Source organism: Amblyraja radiata, chromosome 10 (assembly GCF_010909765.2).
Source record: "Amblyraja radiata isolate CabotCenter1 chromosome 10, sAmbRad1.1.pri, whole genome shotgun sequence".
NCBI classification, from domain to species: Eukaryota; Metazoa; Chordata; class Chondrichthyes; order Rajiformes; family Rajidae; genus Amblyraja; species Amblyraja radiata.
The window spans coordinates 68,515,885-68,533,727 of NC_045965.1; the positions used below are offsets into that span (position 1 = coordinate 68,515,885).

The following is a 17,843-nucleotide window of genomic DNA, read 5'->3' on the forward strand; positions in this document are numbered from 1 at the left end:
ACAAACCCTTTGAACTGAAATCTTAAATGTCAGAAGTTGTTCATTTTGACGGATTAAACGGAGCCCGTTTTACTGGTGACGGAAAGACTGCTTTCTTTATTAAAAATGTTAGTTCAACTTCATGACGGCAGGAACGTCCTTTCCCCAAAATCAACAACTGCGGTTTAAGTCTGTTCCTTGGTTACTTACGAGGGAGTCACATGATCGGGCAGCTTGCGTAGATTCTGGAGCGGGAATATGCTCAGAAACTGTTTACGATTATTAAAGACATAGAAACATAGAAAATAGGTGTAGGAGTAGGTCATTCAGCCCTTCGAGCCAACACCGCCATTCATAACGATCATGGCGAATCATCCAAAATCAGTACCCCGTTCCGGCTTTTTCCCCATATCCCTCGATTCCCTTGGAGCTAAATCTAACTCTCTCTTGAAAACATCTGTGAAATAGCTGAGCCTGGGCAGATTATCACCATGCACAGTTGAAAAGTGGAAACGCAACAGGAATGTTTATGCACATAATGAATGTCCAGAGGAAAATTCCTTCAGTGCATAACCCAACTGCAAATATTTTTGGAAAGTAGTTCTTGAACAAGTAGTTCTTGAATGTCAGAAGTCAGTCCCTAGAGGACTTTTTACAAATTCTTCCCAGGATAAAAATGAACAAAAAAAAAGAAAAATGTGCACTTTGATCTCGCAGTGAACAAACAAGAATGTTTTCACACATGGCAATATACACTATTTATTTTAAATGACCGAAATTACCAAACTTTAACAAAATATTTTTTTATCAAGTGTACAATTCAACACTGCTGAAAATTAAAAAATGCAGAGGCAGTTAAGAATTTCCCAGTTTTGTATATTACATTTGAAATATGTATTAATTCATGAATTCAGGAATAAGGTTCAGAGATTAAAATCTCTCTTTTTGGCTTGGAAATTTTGTTTTTGTTTTTTTAAGTTAACGGGGCTGCTCGATCCGAAACGTCACCTATCGATGTTCTCCACAGATGCTGCCTGATCCGCTGAGTTACTCCAGCACTCTGTGAAACATCACCTATCCATGTTCTCCACAGATACTGACTGACCCGCTGAGTTACTCCAGCACTCTGTGAAACGTCACCTATCCATGTTCTCCACAGATACTGACTGACCCGCTGAGTTACTCCAGCACTCTGTGAAACGTCACCTATCCATGTTCTCCACAGATGCTGCCTGACCCACTGAGTTACTCCAGCACTCTGTGAAACGTCACCTATCCAAGTTCTCCACAGATGCTGCCTGACCCACTGAGTTACTCCAGCACTCTGTGAAACGTCACCTATCCATGTTCTCCACAGATGCTGCCTGACCCACTGAGTTACTCCAGCACTCTGTGAAACGTCACCTATCCATGTTCTCCACAGATGCTGTCTGACCCGCTGAGTTACTTCAGCACTTTGTCTCTTTTTTTCTGTAAGGCGGCATCTGCAGTTCCTTGTTTCTACAAATTGTGATACCCTAACATTTGTAGTTAATGCATATTTATGCTTTCACCACATAAGCCTTTTATTGCCTAAAGCAGGAATTATGGAAAAAAATTAATCCTTTCACTGTTCATTCCCTATCCAAAAAAACAAAGCCCATTTGTTTCCACTGATTTTCTTCCTGTGCATTGAATGACTGCAAGGAGTTGGGTGAAAACACAAAGGAAGATGGGTCTTGACCCAAAATGTCACCCATTCCTCTCTCCAGAGATGCTGCCTGTCCCGCTGAGTTACTCCAGCATTGTATGTCTATCTTCAGTTTAAACCAGCAACTGCAGTTCTTTCCTACACAAGGAAGTAACTCATTAGAGATTGTGGAAAATTCAATCTGTCAAACAGGAATTTTCACCTTTATATAGGTGACCCGTGATATAGTGAAAGGCCTGGATAGAGTGGATGTGGAGAAAATGCTTCCAGTAGTGGGAGAGTCTAGGACCAGAGGGCGCAGCCTCAGAATAAAGGGACGGTCCTTTAAGGGCCTGTCCCACTTTCCCGAGTTATTCACAAATTCTCCCGAGTTTTCAAACTCGCAGAATGTTCGTAACGAGTCCGTGGATATATCGTAGCGGCTCGTTATGCCAGCCGTAGGTACTCGGGGCATCAGGTAAGTTGGGACGTTTTTCGGACTGATGAAAAATGTCCACGAGTAAAGAAATAGCCCCGAGTACCCATGGCTGGCATAACGAGCTGCTACGATATATCCACAGACTCCTACGGACTTGTTACGAACATTCTGCGAGTTTGAAAACGGGAGAATTCGTGAATAACTCAGGAAAGTGGGATCGGCCCTTTAGGAAGATGATGAGGAGGAATTTCTTTAGTCAGAGGGTGATGAATCTGTCGAATTCTTTGCCACAGGCGGCTGTGGAGGCCAAGTCAATGGATATTTTTAAGGCAGAGATTGACAGATTCTTGATTAGTACGAGTGTCAAAGGTTACGGGGAGAAGGCAAGAGAATGGGGTTGAGACGGAAAGATAGATCAGCCATGATTGAAAGGCGGAGTAGACTTGATGGGCCGAATGGCCTAATTCTGGTCCTGGAACTTATGAATTTATCGGGAGAGGGCGCTGCATTCCAGGAAAGCAGTACGATACGTAATTCTCCATAATGCAAAGCCGTGTCGAGTCAAGCCAAGAGCATTATATTGTCATATATCCCAAAATGGAAGTAATAAACATTTTACTTGCACACTCAAGAAATGGGGATTTTTAAAATATTATTTATTTTTCACATAAATTATGTAACAGCGAATTCTATTCCATTTTGGGCAGTGATTTCTAGCTGCATAAGACCAGTTGAATCTAAAGCAGGAATATTCTCCAAAACTATTTACGGTTATTAAAGCATTTGTGAAATACTGGAGTCCTGGACATATTAGCTCAAATCACAGTTACACTGGGAAAGTGGAGATGCCAAAGCAATGTTTATTTTTCAATGCTTGGAGAAAAATTCCTTTTGTGCAGAACTAAAGCATAAATATTTGAGAAAGAGCATAACCATAAACAGTTTTACAACATAAGCTACAAATAAGGGCCATTTCATTCTGTGGTTTGTAGGAATGTCCTCTCAGAGGGGGTGAATTTCTGGGATTCTTTGCCCCCGAGGGTGATCCCGGCCAAGTCCGTATGTATTTAAGTAGAAATAGATGAAGGATTTATGGGGAACTAGCGCAGAAGTGGAGAGGAAGCCCGCATGGTCAGCCAGGGTATTGAATGGTGAGCAGAACACAAAGTGCTGGAGTAACTCATCGGGTCAGGCAGCATCTTTAAGAGGGAGTTAGATGTGGCCTTTGTGGCTAAAGGGATCAGGCGGTATGGAGAGAAGGCAGGTACAGGATACTGAGTTGGATGATCAGCCATGATCATATTGAATGGCGGTGCAGGCTCGAAGGACCGAATGGCCTACTCCTGCACCTAATCTCTATGTCTCTATGTTTCTATCTCAGGACGACATGGATAGGCAGCCCTTCTTCAGTCAGAGTCTGACCTGCTGAGTTACTCCAGCACTTTGCATTATATGCACGATTCCAGAATCTGCAGTTCCTTATGTCTATATATTGGAGGGCAGTGCAGAATTGAGGAAATTCCTCCTCATCTTTCCAAAGGTACGTTTTTTTATTCTGAGGCTGTACCCTCTGGTCCTAGACTCTCCCACTAGTGGAATAATCATCTCCACGTCCACTCTATCCAGGCCTTTCACTTCTCGGGAATTTTCAATGAGGTCTCCCCTCATCCTTCTAAACTCCAGCGAGCACAGGCCCAGTGCTGTCAAACACTCATCGTACATCTTGTCTCCAATTATAGAGAGAGTTGTGCAGACATTCACACCACCCAGCCTTCACTGCAGCTAAAGGATTTTCTCAACAATTATTTCCTCCTGCAACAAGATGCCTTTAAGAATAAGGAGTAAGCCATTTAGACTAGAGATGAGGAAACACATTTTCACACAGAGTGGTGAGTGTGGAATTCTCTGCCTCAGAGGGCGATGGAGGCCGGTTCTCAGGATACTTTGAAGAGAGAGCTAGATAGGGCTTCTTAAAGATAGCGGAGTCAGGGGATATGGGGAGAAGGCAGAAACGGGGTACTGATTGGGGATGATCAGCCATGATCACATTGAATGGCGGTGCTGACTCGAAGGGCTGAATGGCCTACTCCTGCACCTATTGTCTATTGCCTTTGTTTGAAGTACTGATGTAATATGACCTATATCAAAACTTCCCGAAATAAGTTTGTATAAACTGGCCCATGACATTTTAATTGATTAGTCTTTGGAGATCACAATTATATTGGGGAAGCTGTGACTACTTGTGCACTACTCACAGAAGTGGAGCGGCAATCACACATCACAATCGCTCCACACTTTGAAATCTCTATCTACTACAGCAATATTTCTTACTTTCACCACACATTATCCCCTTTATCATGTATCTGCACACTATGGACGATTCAAATGTAATCGTGTATTGTCTTTCCGCTGACAGGCTAGCATGCAACAAAAGCTTTTCACTGTATATGTGATAATAAATTAAACTGATACTCTTTATTTTTATAACAGAAAATGATGGAAAAACACAGCAGTTTCCACTGATCTTAGGACATTCAGCTTCTGGGGAAAGAGAGAAAGTTAATGGTTTAGGTGGAAGAGCCCTCAAATGTTGTGTGGTAGATTAGATGAAGGCAGGTGACTATCCGAGGAACAGTACTTACGTCATTAGATGTACTGGGGCAACTGCCTAGGGTCTAAAAGGTACAGGGATGGAACTCCAATGTGAATAAATCACTGGGAGAAGAGAAACAGCCAAAATGCAACTCCAATGTCATCTTAAAAGCAGAATAATACAAGAATATGGCGTTAATTGACGTGCAACGATTCATAGCCCGCTAATCAAAGTTGAATTCAGCTTGCTTTAATGTTTTGATTCATAACGTCAGTGGTCAACTGGACAAATAAAGGATGTTCCTTTAGGAAGGAGATGAGGAGGAATTTCTTTAGTCAGAGGGTGGTGAATCTGTGGAATTCATTGCCACAGACTGCTGTGGAGGCCGTCAATGGATATTTTTAAAGCGGAGATTGATAGATTATTGATTAGTTTGGGTGTCAGGGGTCATGGGAGAAGGCAGGAGAATGGGGTTGTGGTGGAAAGATAGATCAGCCATGATTGAGTAGCAGAGCACTCTACGGGCCAAATGGCCTACTTCTGCTCCTATAACATGCTGAGCGAAGGTGTTGACTCGTGCTCAGCTACCTGTTGACTGGTCCACTCAAGGTAAGATCTGCTGATGAAGCAGGACACTCCCCTTAACCCATGACATCACGTGACAGTCCTCGTAACCACTGACGAGGGTTCGACAGTAAATGGTCTGACCATCAGGTGACGCTACAAACTTATGAATAAATCAGAGCAGTTTTCTTTGGCCAGTAAACTCATCTCTGCTGTGCTGACAAGAGGCTTGACCTCGGCATCAAGGGCCAATGAGGCTATCGTGTCCACGCCCTATGCTCCTGCCATTACTGCTCACTGCCATGTTCTCCCAACACTTAAAACTTGCCAACCAATACAGAAGCCATTACTTGGATGAGGCACCAGAGATCGCCAGGTTCCGGTGAATTTTAAAAAGGGATGAAAACCAGTGAGAACCAAACAAAAAACAATTGAAAGGTTCTATCATCCAACCTGCACCAATATTCCTTCTAATGGAAAAGACAAAGTTCATTGAAATCCAATAATCTGCATCACTTGGTTCAATGGTGTCATAAAATATTCCACCCCACTGATATAGATGAGATTATATCATGCCTAAAGTACACCATTAATTTTCCAGCACAGAACAGGGTGGTGAATCTGTGGAATGCATTGCCACAGACCGCTGTGAAGGCCAAGTCATTGGGTATTTTTAAGACACAGATTGACAGATTGTTGATTAGTACGGGTTTCAGGGTTTACATGGAGAAGGCAGGAGAATGGGGTTGAGAGGGAGAGATAGATCAGCCATTATTGAATGGTGGAGTAGCCGCGATGGGCCGAATGGCCTCATTCTACTCCTATCACTTATGAACTCATTACTCGTAACTGTCACTGTATGTCATGTTGTTACTTGTGGGCGGAGCACCAAGGCAAATTCCTTGTATGTGAATACTTGGCCAATAAACTTACTTACTTTAGAAAGTATCTTAGAAACTTGGTTTGCTCCAGCCACATAGGTACAATTAAATGTCCCCTCACCTGGCCACAGTTGAAGCAGGTAATGCAACACCTCTATGTGTTTCTTGAAGTCCAAGGCACTGGCCAACTCCTCGGAGTCTATGAAGACCCTGTTGCTATGGTTGAAAGCCTCCTGCCTCTGGCTTAAAAGTACTGGCCCAAAGCACACGGCCAAGTTTTGGCACGTCATCTTATTGACCTCATGGAATGAAGCTACAAGTTTCAGATGATCCAGCAGCATCTTCAGTGTTGCCTATGGGTAAAGAGAACAACAAAATGGATGCTAAAAGCAGGAAATCTGAGGACTAAATAAAACCCAGGCATTCAAAACATCTTGCTTTTAGCACCATATTATGCCAGTGGCAGTTTAGGTACACACACACCCCAAATATGGTTTTCAAAAGGGAACTGCAGATGCTGGAATATCGAAGGTACACAAAATTGCTGGAGGAACTCAGCGGGTGCAGCAGCATCTATGGAGCGAAGGAAATAGGCGACGTTTCGGGCCGAAACCCTTCTTCAGTCTGAAGAAGGGTTTCGGCCCGAAACGTCGCCTATTTCCTTCGCTCCATAGATGCTGCTGCACCCGCTGAGTTCCTCCAGCAATTTTGTGTACCCCCAAATATGGTTAACTGAACATACATGAAGAAGGGTCTCGACTCGAAATGTCACCTATCCATGTTCTCCAAAGATGTTGCCTGACCCGCTGAGTTACTCCAGCACTCTGTGAAATGTCACCTATTCATGTTCTCCACAGATGCTGCCTGACCCGCTGAGTTACTCCAGCACTCTGTGAAACGTCACCTATTCATGTTCCTCACAGATGCTGCCTGACCCGCTGAGTTACTCCAGCACTCTGTGAAACGTCACCTATTCATGTTCCTCACAGATGCTGCCTGACCCGCTGAGTTACTCCAGCACTCTGTGAAACGTCACAGAGATTCGGGATTCTCAGTGAAGTTCTCTTAAATGGATATTCCTTTCTGAAACTATACTTACTAGTTATTTCTGCAAGGGGAAAGATCCTCCTAGTATCTGCCCTGTTGAATCAGTCTGAAGAAGGGTATCAACCCAGTCCATTCCTCCACAGATGCTGTTAGAACTGCTGAGTTCCTCCAGCACTTTGTGCTTTGCTGAAGGTTCCAGTATCTGCAGTTCTTTGTGCCTCCATTTAGTAACAAACAAGAATGCCAAATAAATGCCTGCTTCACTTCACATATTCATTTTTTAAATAAATAAGCACAAATAGAACACAGCTTCATGGCATAAGTTATCCATCCAATGCTGTAAAAAGGACTTCCTTTTAAAGGCTCGAAAAAAAGTCGATGACTTCAAATCAAAAAAGCCACAGTTATTCAATAACCTCTTTTAAGTTCACATGCCAGCTTTATATAAGCAATTTTATAACACAGAAAACAGAGTTTTCTCTCACAACTTGCATACTGTGCTCACTTCAAACATATCCTATATTAGTGGACAGGGTGAAACTAAATATTGAAGTGTGTGTTAAGCTAGTTTAATTTTATTGTACAAAGAGGTCAGTGTTTGCAATGCTGGCAGAAACGGAAGCCACTTATAGTAGCTACATACCAACACATCCTTCGTTCCAGAAAGTTATCCAAGTCAATTTCAGATTATTGCTGGTATCCAAAGAATGCAAAGGAACAAAAACAAGTGATAAGAATGTTTGAGCTGGATGAGTGAAAAACACATCAATAATGTGACAGGCAGTGTGCACTGTGAGGTCTGTAAATACACCACAGGCCTCTTGGCTTCAATGACAGCATGTCATTAGCAGCAAACTTAAAGGTTCCCACTTCATGTGCATAGCACACTGGATAGTAAAAGAGATACGAGGGAAGGTGAAGTAAAGAAAAGGGCTGCTCATGAACACGCTTATGAATCTGTGGAATTCATTGCCACAGACGGCGGTGGAAGCAAAGTCAATGGAGATATGGACGGCGGAGATAGATAGATTCTTGATTAGTATAAGTGTACGGGGTTATGGGGAGAAGGCAGGAGAATGAGGTTGAGAGGGAAGGAGAAATCAGCCATTATTGAATGGCGGAATAGACTTGATGGGCCAAATGACCCAATTCTGCTCTTATCACTAATGCGTTTATGTACTGCCAGGGGTAGTGGTGGAGGCAGATACTATAGTGGCATTTAGGAGACACAAAATGCTGGAGTAACTCAACGAGGAGACGTTTGGACAGGCGCATGGATCTGCAAAGAATGCAAGGATATGGAACACGTGCAGGCAGATAAGGGTTGGTCTTGACATCATGTTCAGCACAGACATTGTGGGCTGAAGGGCCTGTGCTGTACAGTTCTATGTTTCAATTGTCAGGCTATAAATACTGACAAAAATAAGGCAGAACATTACAATGGAATCAGAGGGGATGTGAAGACTAAAATAATAGACAAATAAAAGTTATGAGAAAAAGTTAGCTGCGAACATTAATGGGAACCTACATATGCTGAGAAGAGGGGGCTTTTAATGGTAAAAATGGGAACTTGCACATGGATGCTGTTGAGACAATATATTTAGCAAGAAGTCTGCATGTCTTCAATAGATGTCTTCAACTTCAAAGTAAGAATGAATGAGGAGAAAGTTAAGACACTGCATGTGTAAAATATCGATAGCATGAAGATACTAGAAAGAAGATAGACACAAAATGCTGGACTAACTCAGCGGGTCAGGCAGCATCTATCGAGAGAAGGAATGGGTGACGTTTCGGGTCGAGACCCTTCCTCAGTCCCGACTCGAAACATCATCCATTCCTTTTCTCCAGAGATGCTGCCTGACTCGTTGAGTTACTCCAGCATTTTGTGTCTATATTCGGTGTAAACCAGCAATGCAGTTCTTTCTTACACAAGATACGGGAAAGGTTGGCTGAACTGAACTGAAAGTAGGCAAGTCAGTGGGTGTGAATGGAATGCATCCTAAGATTCTGAGGAACATGTGGGAGGAAATAGTGTAGACATTTCTCATCATCTCTCCATGTGGGGGGGTAGTGCCAGAGTATTGGAGAATAGCAAATATTACATCAAAAGAATGGAAGCAAGCAGACCAAACACATGACTTGAAACAAGGACCTTAACCAAAGGCAGACACAATGTGCTGGAGTAACTCAGCGGGACAGGAGAAGATGGTTAGGTGACGTTTCGGGTCAGGACCCTTCCTCAGACTGATTACAGGGGAGTGGGAAAGAAATCTGAAGAGGGGCAGGCCAAAGCATGGCCTGTAATAGGTGAACACAAGTGAGCACAGCAGGCTGTGGAGGCCAAGTCATAGATATTTATAAGGCAGAGATAGATTCTTGATTGCTACAGGTGTCAGAGGCTATAGGGACAAGGCAGGAGAATGGCGTTAAGAGGGAGCGATAGATCAGCCATTGTCGAATGGCGGAGTAGACTTGAAGGGCCGAATGGCCTAATTCTACTACTATTCCTTATGACCTTATGAGGGGGGTTTTAACAGGCAGATTGTTGGACAAAGGTCAGGGATGAAAAGACAGGTGTAAGCCCGAAAAGGATAAAGAGTTGCAGATTGTTAAATTCGCAAATGGAAAAATTGCAAATTGTGTAGTGATTGGAAACGATTCAGGTGGAGGGAGCGTGGGGAAGAAACCAGCGCAAAGTCTGCCTGAGATCAGGGGGAGGGGGGGATAGAAAGGGAGGGGATTGGGGGAGAAAGTGGAATGTGCTGGTCACTTGTTGGTCAGTTACCTAAAGTTACCTTCACCAATGGGACAGGCGATATGACACACTGTTCTACAAATCTCAAGATGTCCTATTTCTCTTTAAACATTTTGCATTTAGATGGTGGAAGGAATCAGGTTTGGATTTGCTAGGATACGACAGACGTATTTACCATGCTGCCGCATCTGATGGAATGAGAAGCCAAGAGCAACAATCAGAGGCAGGAATAGTCTTCAGCGTGACGTTACCACTTCAGTGACTATCTACCATTCTTGGCTTCCAAGAACACCAAGCTTAAAGACACCCTTGCAAAATGAACCAGGTGGCAAAGTATTAGTTATAACAGTTTGAAGATGACACTACTAGAAAGTCAGTTCAGTTTAGTTTATTGTCACGTGTACCGAGGTACAGTGAAAAGTTTTTTGTTGCGTGCTAACCAGTCAGCAGAAAGACAATACATGATTAGATGCGATCCCTTTACAGTGTATAGATACATGAGAAGGGAATAACGTTTAGTGCAAGGTAAAGCCCGGTCAAGGATAGTCCGAGGCTCACCAAAGAGGTAGATAGTAGTTCAGGACTGCTCTCTAGTTGTGGTTGGATGATTCAGTTGCCTGATAACAGCCGGGAAGAAACTGTCCCTGAATCTGGTGGTGTGCGTTTTCACACTTCTGTACCTCTTGCCCGATGGGAGAGGGGAGAAGAGGGAGTGACCGGGGTAAGACTGGTCCTTGATGATGCTGCTGGCCTTGCCGAAGCAGCGTGAGGTGTAGATGAAGTCAATAGAAGGGAGGTTGGTTTGTGTTAATTTCAAGTCACTGCATTTAGACAAAAGACAATAGACAATAGGTGCAGGAGTAGGTCATTCGGCCCTTCGAGCCAGCATTCAATGTGATCATGGCTGATCATCCCCCAATCAGTACCCCTAGCAATCTAGCTCTCTCTTCAAAGTATCCAGAGAACCGGCCTCCACCGCCCTCTGAGGCAGAGAATTCCAGACTCACCACTCTCTGTGAGAAAAGGTGTTTCCTCGTCTCTGTTCTAAATGGCTTACTCATTATTCTTAAACTGTGGCCCCTGGTTCTGGACTCCCCCAACATCGGGAACATGTTTCCTGCTTCTAGCGTGTCCAAACATTTGATCTGCAAATTTCCTAATGTTACTTTGAATCCCCTTCTGCAAATCTGCAAATTTCCTAATGTTACTTTGAATCCCTTCATCCAAATCATTGATGTATATTGTAAATCGCTGTGGTCCCAGCACCGATCCTTGCGGTACACCACTAGTCACTGCCTGCCATTCTGAAAGGGACCCGTTAATCCCTACTCTTTGTTTCCTTTTCCATTTAGAGAAAAAATCAGTTCTGCTGAAACTTGGAGTAAACCATTTTATTCTTCAAATATGTGTAGGAAGGTACTGCAGCGTAGACACGAAATGGTGGAGTAACTCAGCAGGACAAGTACCAGAGATGCTGCCTGTCCCGCTGAGTTATTCCAGTATTCTGTGATTTCAAATATTTAACTCCAAAATGTTTTTAAAACAACCAAACAGAATTCCCCCCAAGGCACAGTCCAACAAGCGGATTTAAAGTGGGCATTACTGCCAACTATGGTGCACAACATTTCATAGAATTTCAGGAGACAAATCAAGGAGTTAAATATTTCCCTTTGTGTTTTGCCTCTCATCACCAAGTGAACATTGACAGAACTTTCCGTGCAACTTGATAAGCAAGTACCAAAGTCAAATGTTAGTAAACCACATGATGTTTTGACATCATAGATATCATAAAGCTTTGATCATTACAAGTTCATTTGACTGTGGGCTTGGAAAGCAGCCATCAGACGAGACTTCAGTTGAAAACACAATGGAATGGCTAATTATTTGAATCTACTGTCGTTTCAAAACAAAATTCTATAACCTGGACTAACAAATGAATTGACCACAGAACTGTACAGCTCAGGAGCAGGCCCTTCAGCCAGGATGTCTGTGCTGACCATGCCGCCAATGTAAAATGCACGTAATCTATAATCCCTCCAATGCCTAAATACCTCTTAAGTATTGCTCTCATATCGGTTTCCACCACTTCCCGACAGCATGATCCAGGCATCTACCACATTCAGTGTAAAAAACTGGAACTGTAAACTCCCTTTAGACTCAGCTTAAATCTACACCCTCTGGTATTTGACACTTTCCCCCTGGGGGAAAAAGGTTCTGACTGTCCACCTTATCTATGCCTCTCATAATTCTATATACTTCTACAGTTCACCTTACAGCAGGGGTGGGCAACCTTGTTCTGCATAGGGGCCGGGACGCATGTCTGTGAGCGGATGGCGGGCCACTATCTATCACGTGAACACATGGATCCTGCTCCCATCCTGCCCCGGATGGCAGGCATCAAATCACGTGTTCACAGAAGGTAAACAAAAATGCTGGAGGAACTCAGCGGGTCAGGCAGCCTCATGCAATCCTTGCATGTCTCACCCGCTGAGTTTCTCCAGCATTTTTGTCTACCTTCGATTTTTCCAGCATCTGCAGTTCTTTCATAAACGTGTTCACAGTAGGCGCGCGGCCGTGCCGGTGGCTTTGCGCAAGATGTGGTACCGCCAGAGCTTGGCGCTCGGCCACGCATTCGGCCCGGGGGCCGTAGGTTGCCGACCCCTGCCTTACAGCCGCTGACTGTAGATTAAAAGCCCCCCTGATTATTGGCTTCACATTTCCATGAACATAGAAGATGAAGACTGTGACAAAGCATGTGTGGATCACACGCCTGCAGTGAACAAGGTGGCCGGGCAGGAGGCAGTGGCACCAAAGGCCGTCTGGTGGCCCTGCTGGAAAGTGGCATGGATGGTGAGCATGAGGCACTGGTTACAATCACTGCAAACAGGCTCACCTAACTCACAATCCATCAATACTGACCGCCAGACCAACACTTTGCTACAATATGCTATTTTAAAGTTATGTTTTGACATCTTCAGCAATATTTGGCCGATTAGTGGAGATTACTCATTTAAGTAACGTTAAATAACGAAAGGGTATATGTTCCAATAATGTGGCCATAGCCCAGTAATATACCATATATAGAGGACAACAATCGGGTGCATTCTGTTACACCAAAACATGATTCAGTTGTACAAATAGTGTGAATTCCAGAAGTGACATTCCAGAAGTCTCTTCATGCTTACCCTCTCCACTTCAGGCAGGCAGTCCAAGAGGCTGGCCGTGTATTCACAGTCACTCAGTTCATTCTCACAACCAGAGGACGTAATCCTGAGGGGTTGCTTCACCATGGTCTCCAAAACCGCTTCATACAGCTGCTTAGTTATTAACGACGATGGCAGTTCCCTCAGGTAATCCTTCAGCACACCTGGACAAGCAAACACAAAGCTACGTGACCATCCATTTTGCGCCTGTTTAAGTCTTATGAATGACAAATAATCGTCCATGAATCCCTCACTGGCGCGGGACTAGGAAAACAAATAGATTACTGTGTGAAAGAAAAAGAGTAGACACGGTGATAGAATGGGCAACATTGGTGTAGAGCAAAAGTTGGAGTGCTTTCCATAAATAATTCAGTAAAACAAATCCTAATGGAGCATAAATATGATAGACCGGTAAGTAGAGACTATAGATGGCACTGATCATTTCCTTTGCAACACAGATAGAGGAAGCCAATATGAAAATGCCAATGTCTAAAGCAACACTCAAGCCAGGTGCTTCTGCAATGCAGGAAATTGCAGAGTTGTGCGTGTATCCCAGTCCATCACACAGACCAGACTCCCCACCATTGACTCCATCTACACTTCAATCTGTCCCGGGAACGCAGACTGCTTCATCAAAGATTTCTCCCACCTCGGTCATTCTTCCTTCTCCCTGCTCCGGTCAGGAGGGAGATACAGAAGTGTAAAAGTGCGCACTACCTGATTCAGGAACAGCTTCTTACCGTCTTATCATGCTTCTGAACGGTCCTTCTACACACGAGGGAACAGTCCCGATTTTCCAACCTATTTCACTGCAAACATTGGACTTTCTCTGCAACTGTTAAGCTACAGTGCTGAGAACTTTATTCTATACACTGTTCTATCTATCGGTTGTTCGGCTTGACGGTATTATCTGATTTAATTCAACAACACGCAAAGCAAAGCTTTCATTGTACCTCGGTACACATGACAATAACAAAGCTCAACCTGAAATCTAAACAACATCAGATCTTCATGCTCTCTAACATACAGGAATACAGCATGGTTCAAACAGTAAACTATTCCATGCAAGTCACAGAGGTGGAAACTGCAAAGAAAAAGGTGCTTTCACATCAGCTCTCAGATTTGACCTAAATCTGTGCCAAACTTTGAAAGGGTGAGAAGAGGAAGAGGAGGAGGAGGAGGAACAAAGTTGGATACAGAGTTCTTCAATGAAGACATTTGCCAGTGTGATGCCTAGGCTGCTGCCAATGGTGGGACCTGCATCCAGGGTTAGAAGTTTAGAATTGCGTTGGGTAACACGGTTTAGTTTAAAATAAAGTCCAAGAAGAAGCACAGAACTGACGATGACAAGAGCACAAAGTTCATGACAAGGTTAAAGAGAAGGGCTTTAGATTTTAAAATGTAACTAGCACAAATAATCATAACATTAGTTATAAAACCAACTTTTTAGTCAGAGGGTAGTTAATCTGTGGAATTCATTGCAACAGAGGGCTGTGGAAGTCATCCGTGGATATTTTTAAGGCAGAGACAAACAAATTCTTGATTAGAACCGGTGTCAAGGGTTATGGGGAGAAGGCAGGAAATGAGATTAGGAGGCAGAGATCAGCCAAGTAGACTTGATGGGCCGAATGGCCTAATTCTATTCCTATAATTTGTGAACTTGTGAACATATAGAAATAATATTGCAGAAAAGTAATTTTCCTATTACAGCAGAGACAGACTGCATCCTTAATTTTGCCCTAAAGTGACTTGTCATATACAAGGTTCCAGATGTGTTCTCTGGTGCTGAGCCAGTGAATAACCATGCCAATGGCTTCAACTTCCTGGGTCTGTAGGAGAAATCGACAGAGGATATCACCCGATCTTTAACCGGAAAAACCTATTAAACATTCACATCAAGAAGCATCAGTTGGTGAATAGATAACCAGCTACAATGCACACTCTCAACGTTTCATGTAAAGACGTGCCCAGATTGGGGAGACAATGACGCAGTGAATGAGCCAGCACTGATATAAATAAAGTGGGGTGAAAATTAGCAAGAGAAAGGCTTTGAAGTTTTATCCGGAAATTCCATTTGATATAAATGTATCAAATCTTGGCAGTGTAGAGAATCCTTCCAGCAAACAGACTGATATGAATAATTGCCATTGTTTGCAGTAAATAGATGTACAGTACTTTAATACAAATGAATACTTCATATTACATCCTATTAATGGAATTTTAAATGTGGAATTCTTCAGAGTATTTCAATCTTCATTCCACAGGATAAATGGCTGGGCATAAAAGGCCTTTGCTCTCTCCTTTCTCTTTTGAAGGCAACAACTCAAATTAAGAGAGACCAGGGCAGCATCAAACAGCAGCTTTAGTCATATCAGCACAAGAGCAACACACAATTCCATCCATGCCATACCTGGGAATTTCCAGTAGGATTCGGTGCCTAGTGATGAGCGACAACTAGCATCCCCCCCCCCCCCTCCCCATCGAAGCACAACCTCAGAACACAAGCTTGCCGAGCGCTTGGGACTTTGCTCTTAGCAAAGGAAGCCCCAACTTGGTGCAAACAGATGAACTGCTGGCACTCCGCAGTTGGTTCAATATTGTTGCTGCTCCTTTCAGTTTTCTATTCCTCCCAAATACCAATAGGCATTAATGATGCTTGTGTTTCATAACGTCCCAATCTTTTCTCATCGTTATAGTTGTACAGCATAGAAACAGGTCAACAGCCCAAGTCATCCATGTTGACCAAAATGTCTTCCCCATCTAGTCCCACTTACCTGCATTTGGCCCATGGGCTCTCCAAGGCTTTCCTATCCATGAACCTGTCCAATTGCTTTTGAAACATTGTAATAGGACCCACCTCTTACTTCCTCTGGCAATACCCAATACCCTGTACGTAAAATAAAATTTGCCCCTCTAGTTCCCTTTCAATCTTTCCCCTCTCATTTTAAATCTACGCCTTTTAATTTGCTGTATCTTTTGACAACCTTCCTCACGATCCACAACTCCACCAATTATTATGTTGTCTGCAGACTTACTCATCAGACCACCAACATTTTCTTCCAAATCATAACAGAGGTACCAGCACTGACCCTTGCAGACATGACTGGTCACAGACGTCCATCCAGAATAACCGCCCTCCACCACCACCCTCTGTCCTCTATATACCAATGCATCATCAATCCCATCTTCTGGACCAGCCTACCATGAGGGACCGACCTTGTCAAATGCCTTCCTAAAGTTCATGTAGACAACATCACTGAACTACCCTTACCATCTTTATCACATAAAAAAACCAAATTAAGTCTGTGAGAATAGACCTCCGCAAAATAAAGTAATGCTGATTATACCTAATGTCCAATGCTTTTTGAATTGCAAGTAAATCCTGTCCCTAAAGGACCTGTTCCACTTACGCGACTTTTTCGGCGACTCCCGGCACCCGTCATAGGTTGTTACAGGTCGCCGAAATTTTTTAACATGTTGAAAATCCAGCGGTGATCAGAACAAGATACGACTCTTTGGGCGACTACTCATGACCATACAGGCTTCACCCCGCGACATGTCGCCAGGGTGTCGCCTGTATGGTCGTGAGTCGTCTCCTCAGTCACCCATAGAGTCGTAGCATCTTTCTGGTCCCGGCTGAATTTTCAACATGTTGAAAATTTTCGCGACCTATGACAGGTGCCAGCAGTCGCCGAAAAAGTTGCGTAAGTGGGACAGGCCCTTAAGAACCTTCTCCAATAATTATCTCGCTGAGACAGAGAGACTTCTATAAACTGCTTTCAGCACTGCTTCCCTGATGATGGAAATGCCATGAAAATTATTCAGAATTATTTATATTTCTTTCAAGTGAAATCAATAATTATGCAATCATTTCAAAATATCTAAGTTTCAGGAAGGTTATATTTACTTTCACAGACAGCAGTGGAAGAATAATTAATGACAGTTCCAATTTCTGGAACTGATTTCACAAATGGACCTGGGCATTACAAAGGCAAGAGTCAGGCTAACAAGTTCAACACACAAGCACAGGAACCATAATGAACTTTGACTCTCCAACATATCATTCCCCAAGTTTAATTGGTCCATGAAAACCAGCTGCTTTTTGTTCCATCCCAGCTATGTTTCTTAAAAAAATACCAATTGTCAATTAACCCTGATTTACCCTTTCAGTCACATTCTGCAACAAACATATTTAGACAGCAACTTAAACCCAAGATCCATTTAATTGCTTCTCTCGTTTTTCTTACTCACTGAACTGTTAACTCCACACAGCTAACTCTGACAAGCAGATTTACATTAATGAATGCTGGCATGATGCAGAAACGCCACGACGTGTCTGTTGGCAAAATCAACATGTGAGTGAAAACTGAAGGGAGCCAGGCAACTTGATCACAAGTAAGTGAATGCCACACCAATCACTTTTTGGGTCAGGATTCTCTGCATTACACCCATGTTTGGGTCAAATAAGCAACTCTCTGATTGCCACTTCACACTGGAACTCAGTTTATTGGTTGAAAACTCAATCATTACTAGATGTTTAAAAATCACAATCTACTCAGTAATTTTGAAGTGATAAATACCTCATGAAATAGAATCTCGGCTGTAACAAATTTCGATATTTCTATTTCTTAATTAAATTAAATCATGGGCTTGCCAACTTAACAGGTGAATGTACCTGTACTATACAGTCAATCTGCAGAAGATTTTAAGAAG

General features: G+C 43.1%; 1 protein-coding gene across 1 annotated transcript in view; it reads right to left on the bottom strand.

Annotated features, from left to right (window-relative positions):
- syde2 (synapse defective Rho GTPase homolog 2) overlaps positions 1-17,843 on the bottom strand; it is an 88,016-nt gene that overhangs the window by 6,630 nt on the left and 63,543 nt on the right. The window contains exons 5-6 of the mRNA XM_033029096.1: positions 13,113-13,294; positions 6,247-6,478 (exon numbers count right to left, since the gene is read on the bottom strand). Of these exons, the coding sequence (XP_032884987.1) occupies positions 6,247-6,478; positions 13,113-13,294 (414 nt within the window). The remainder of the gene's footprint in view (positions 1-6,246; positions 6,479-13,112; positions 13,295-17,843) is intronic.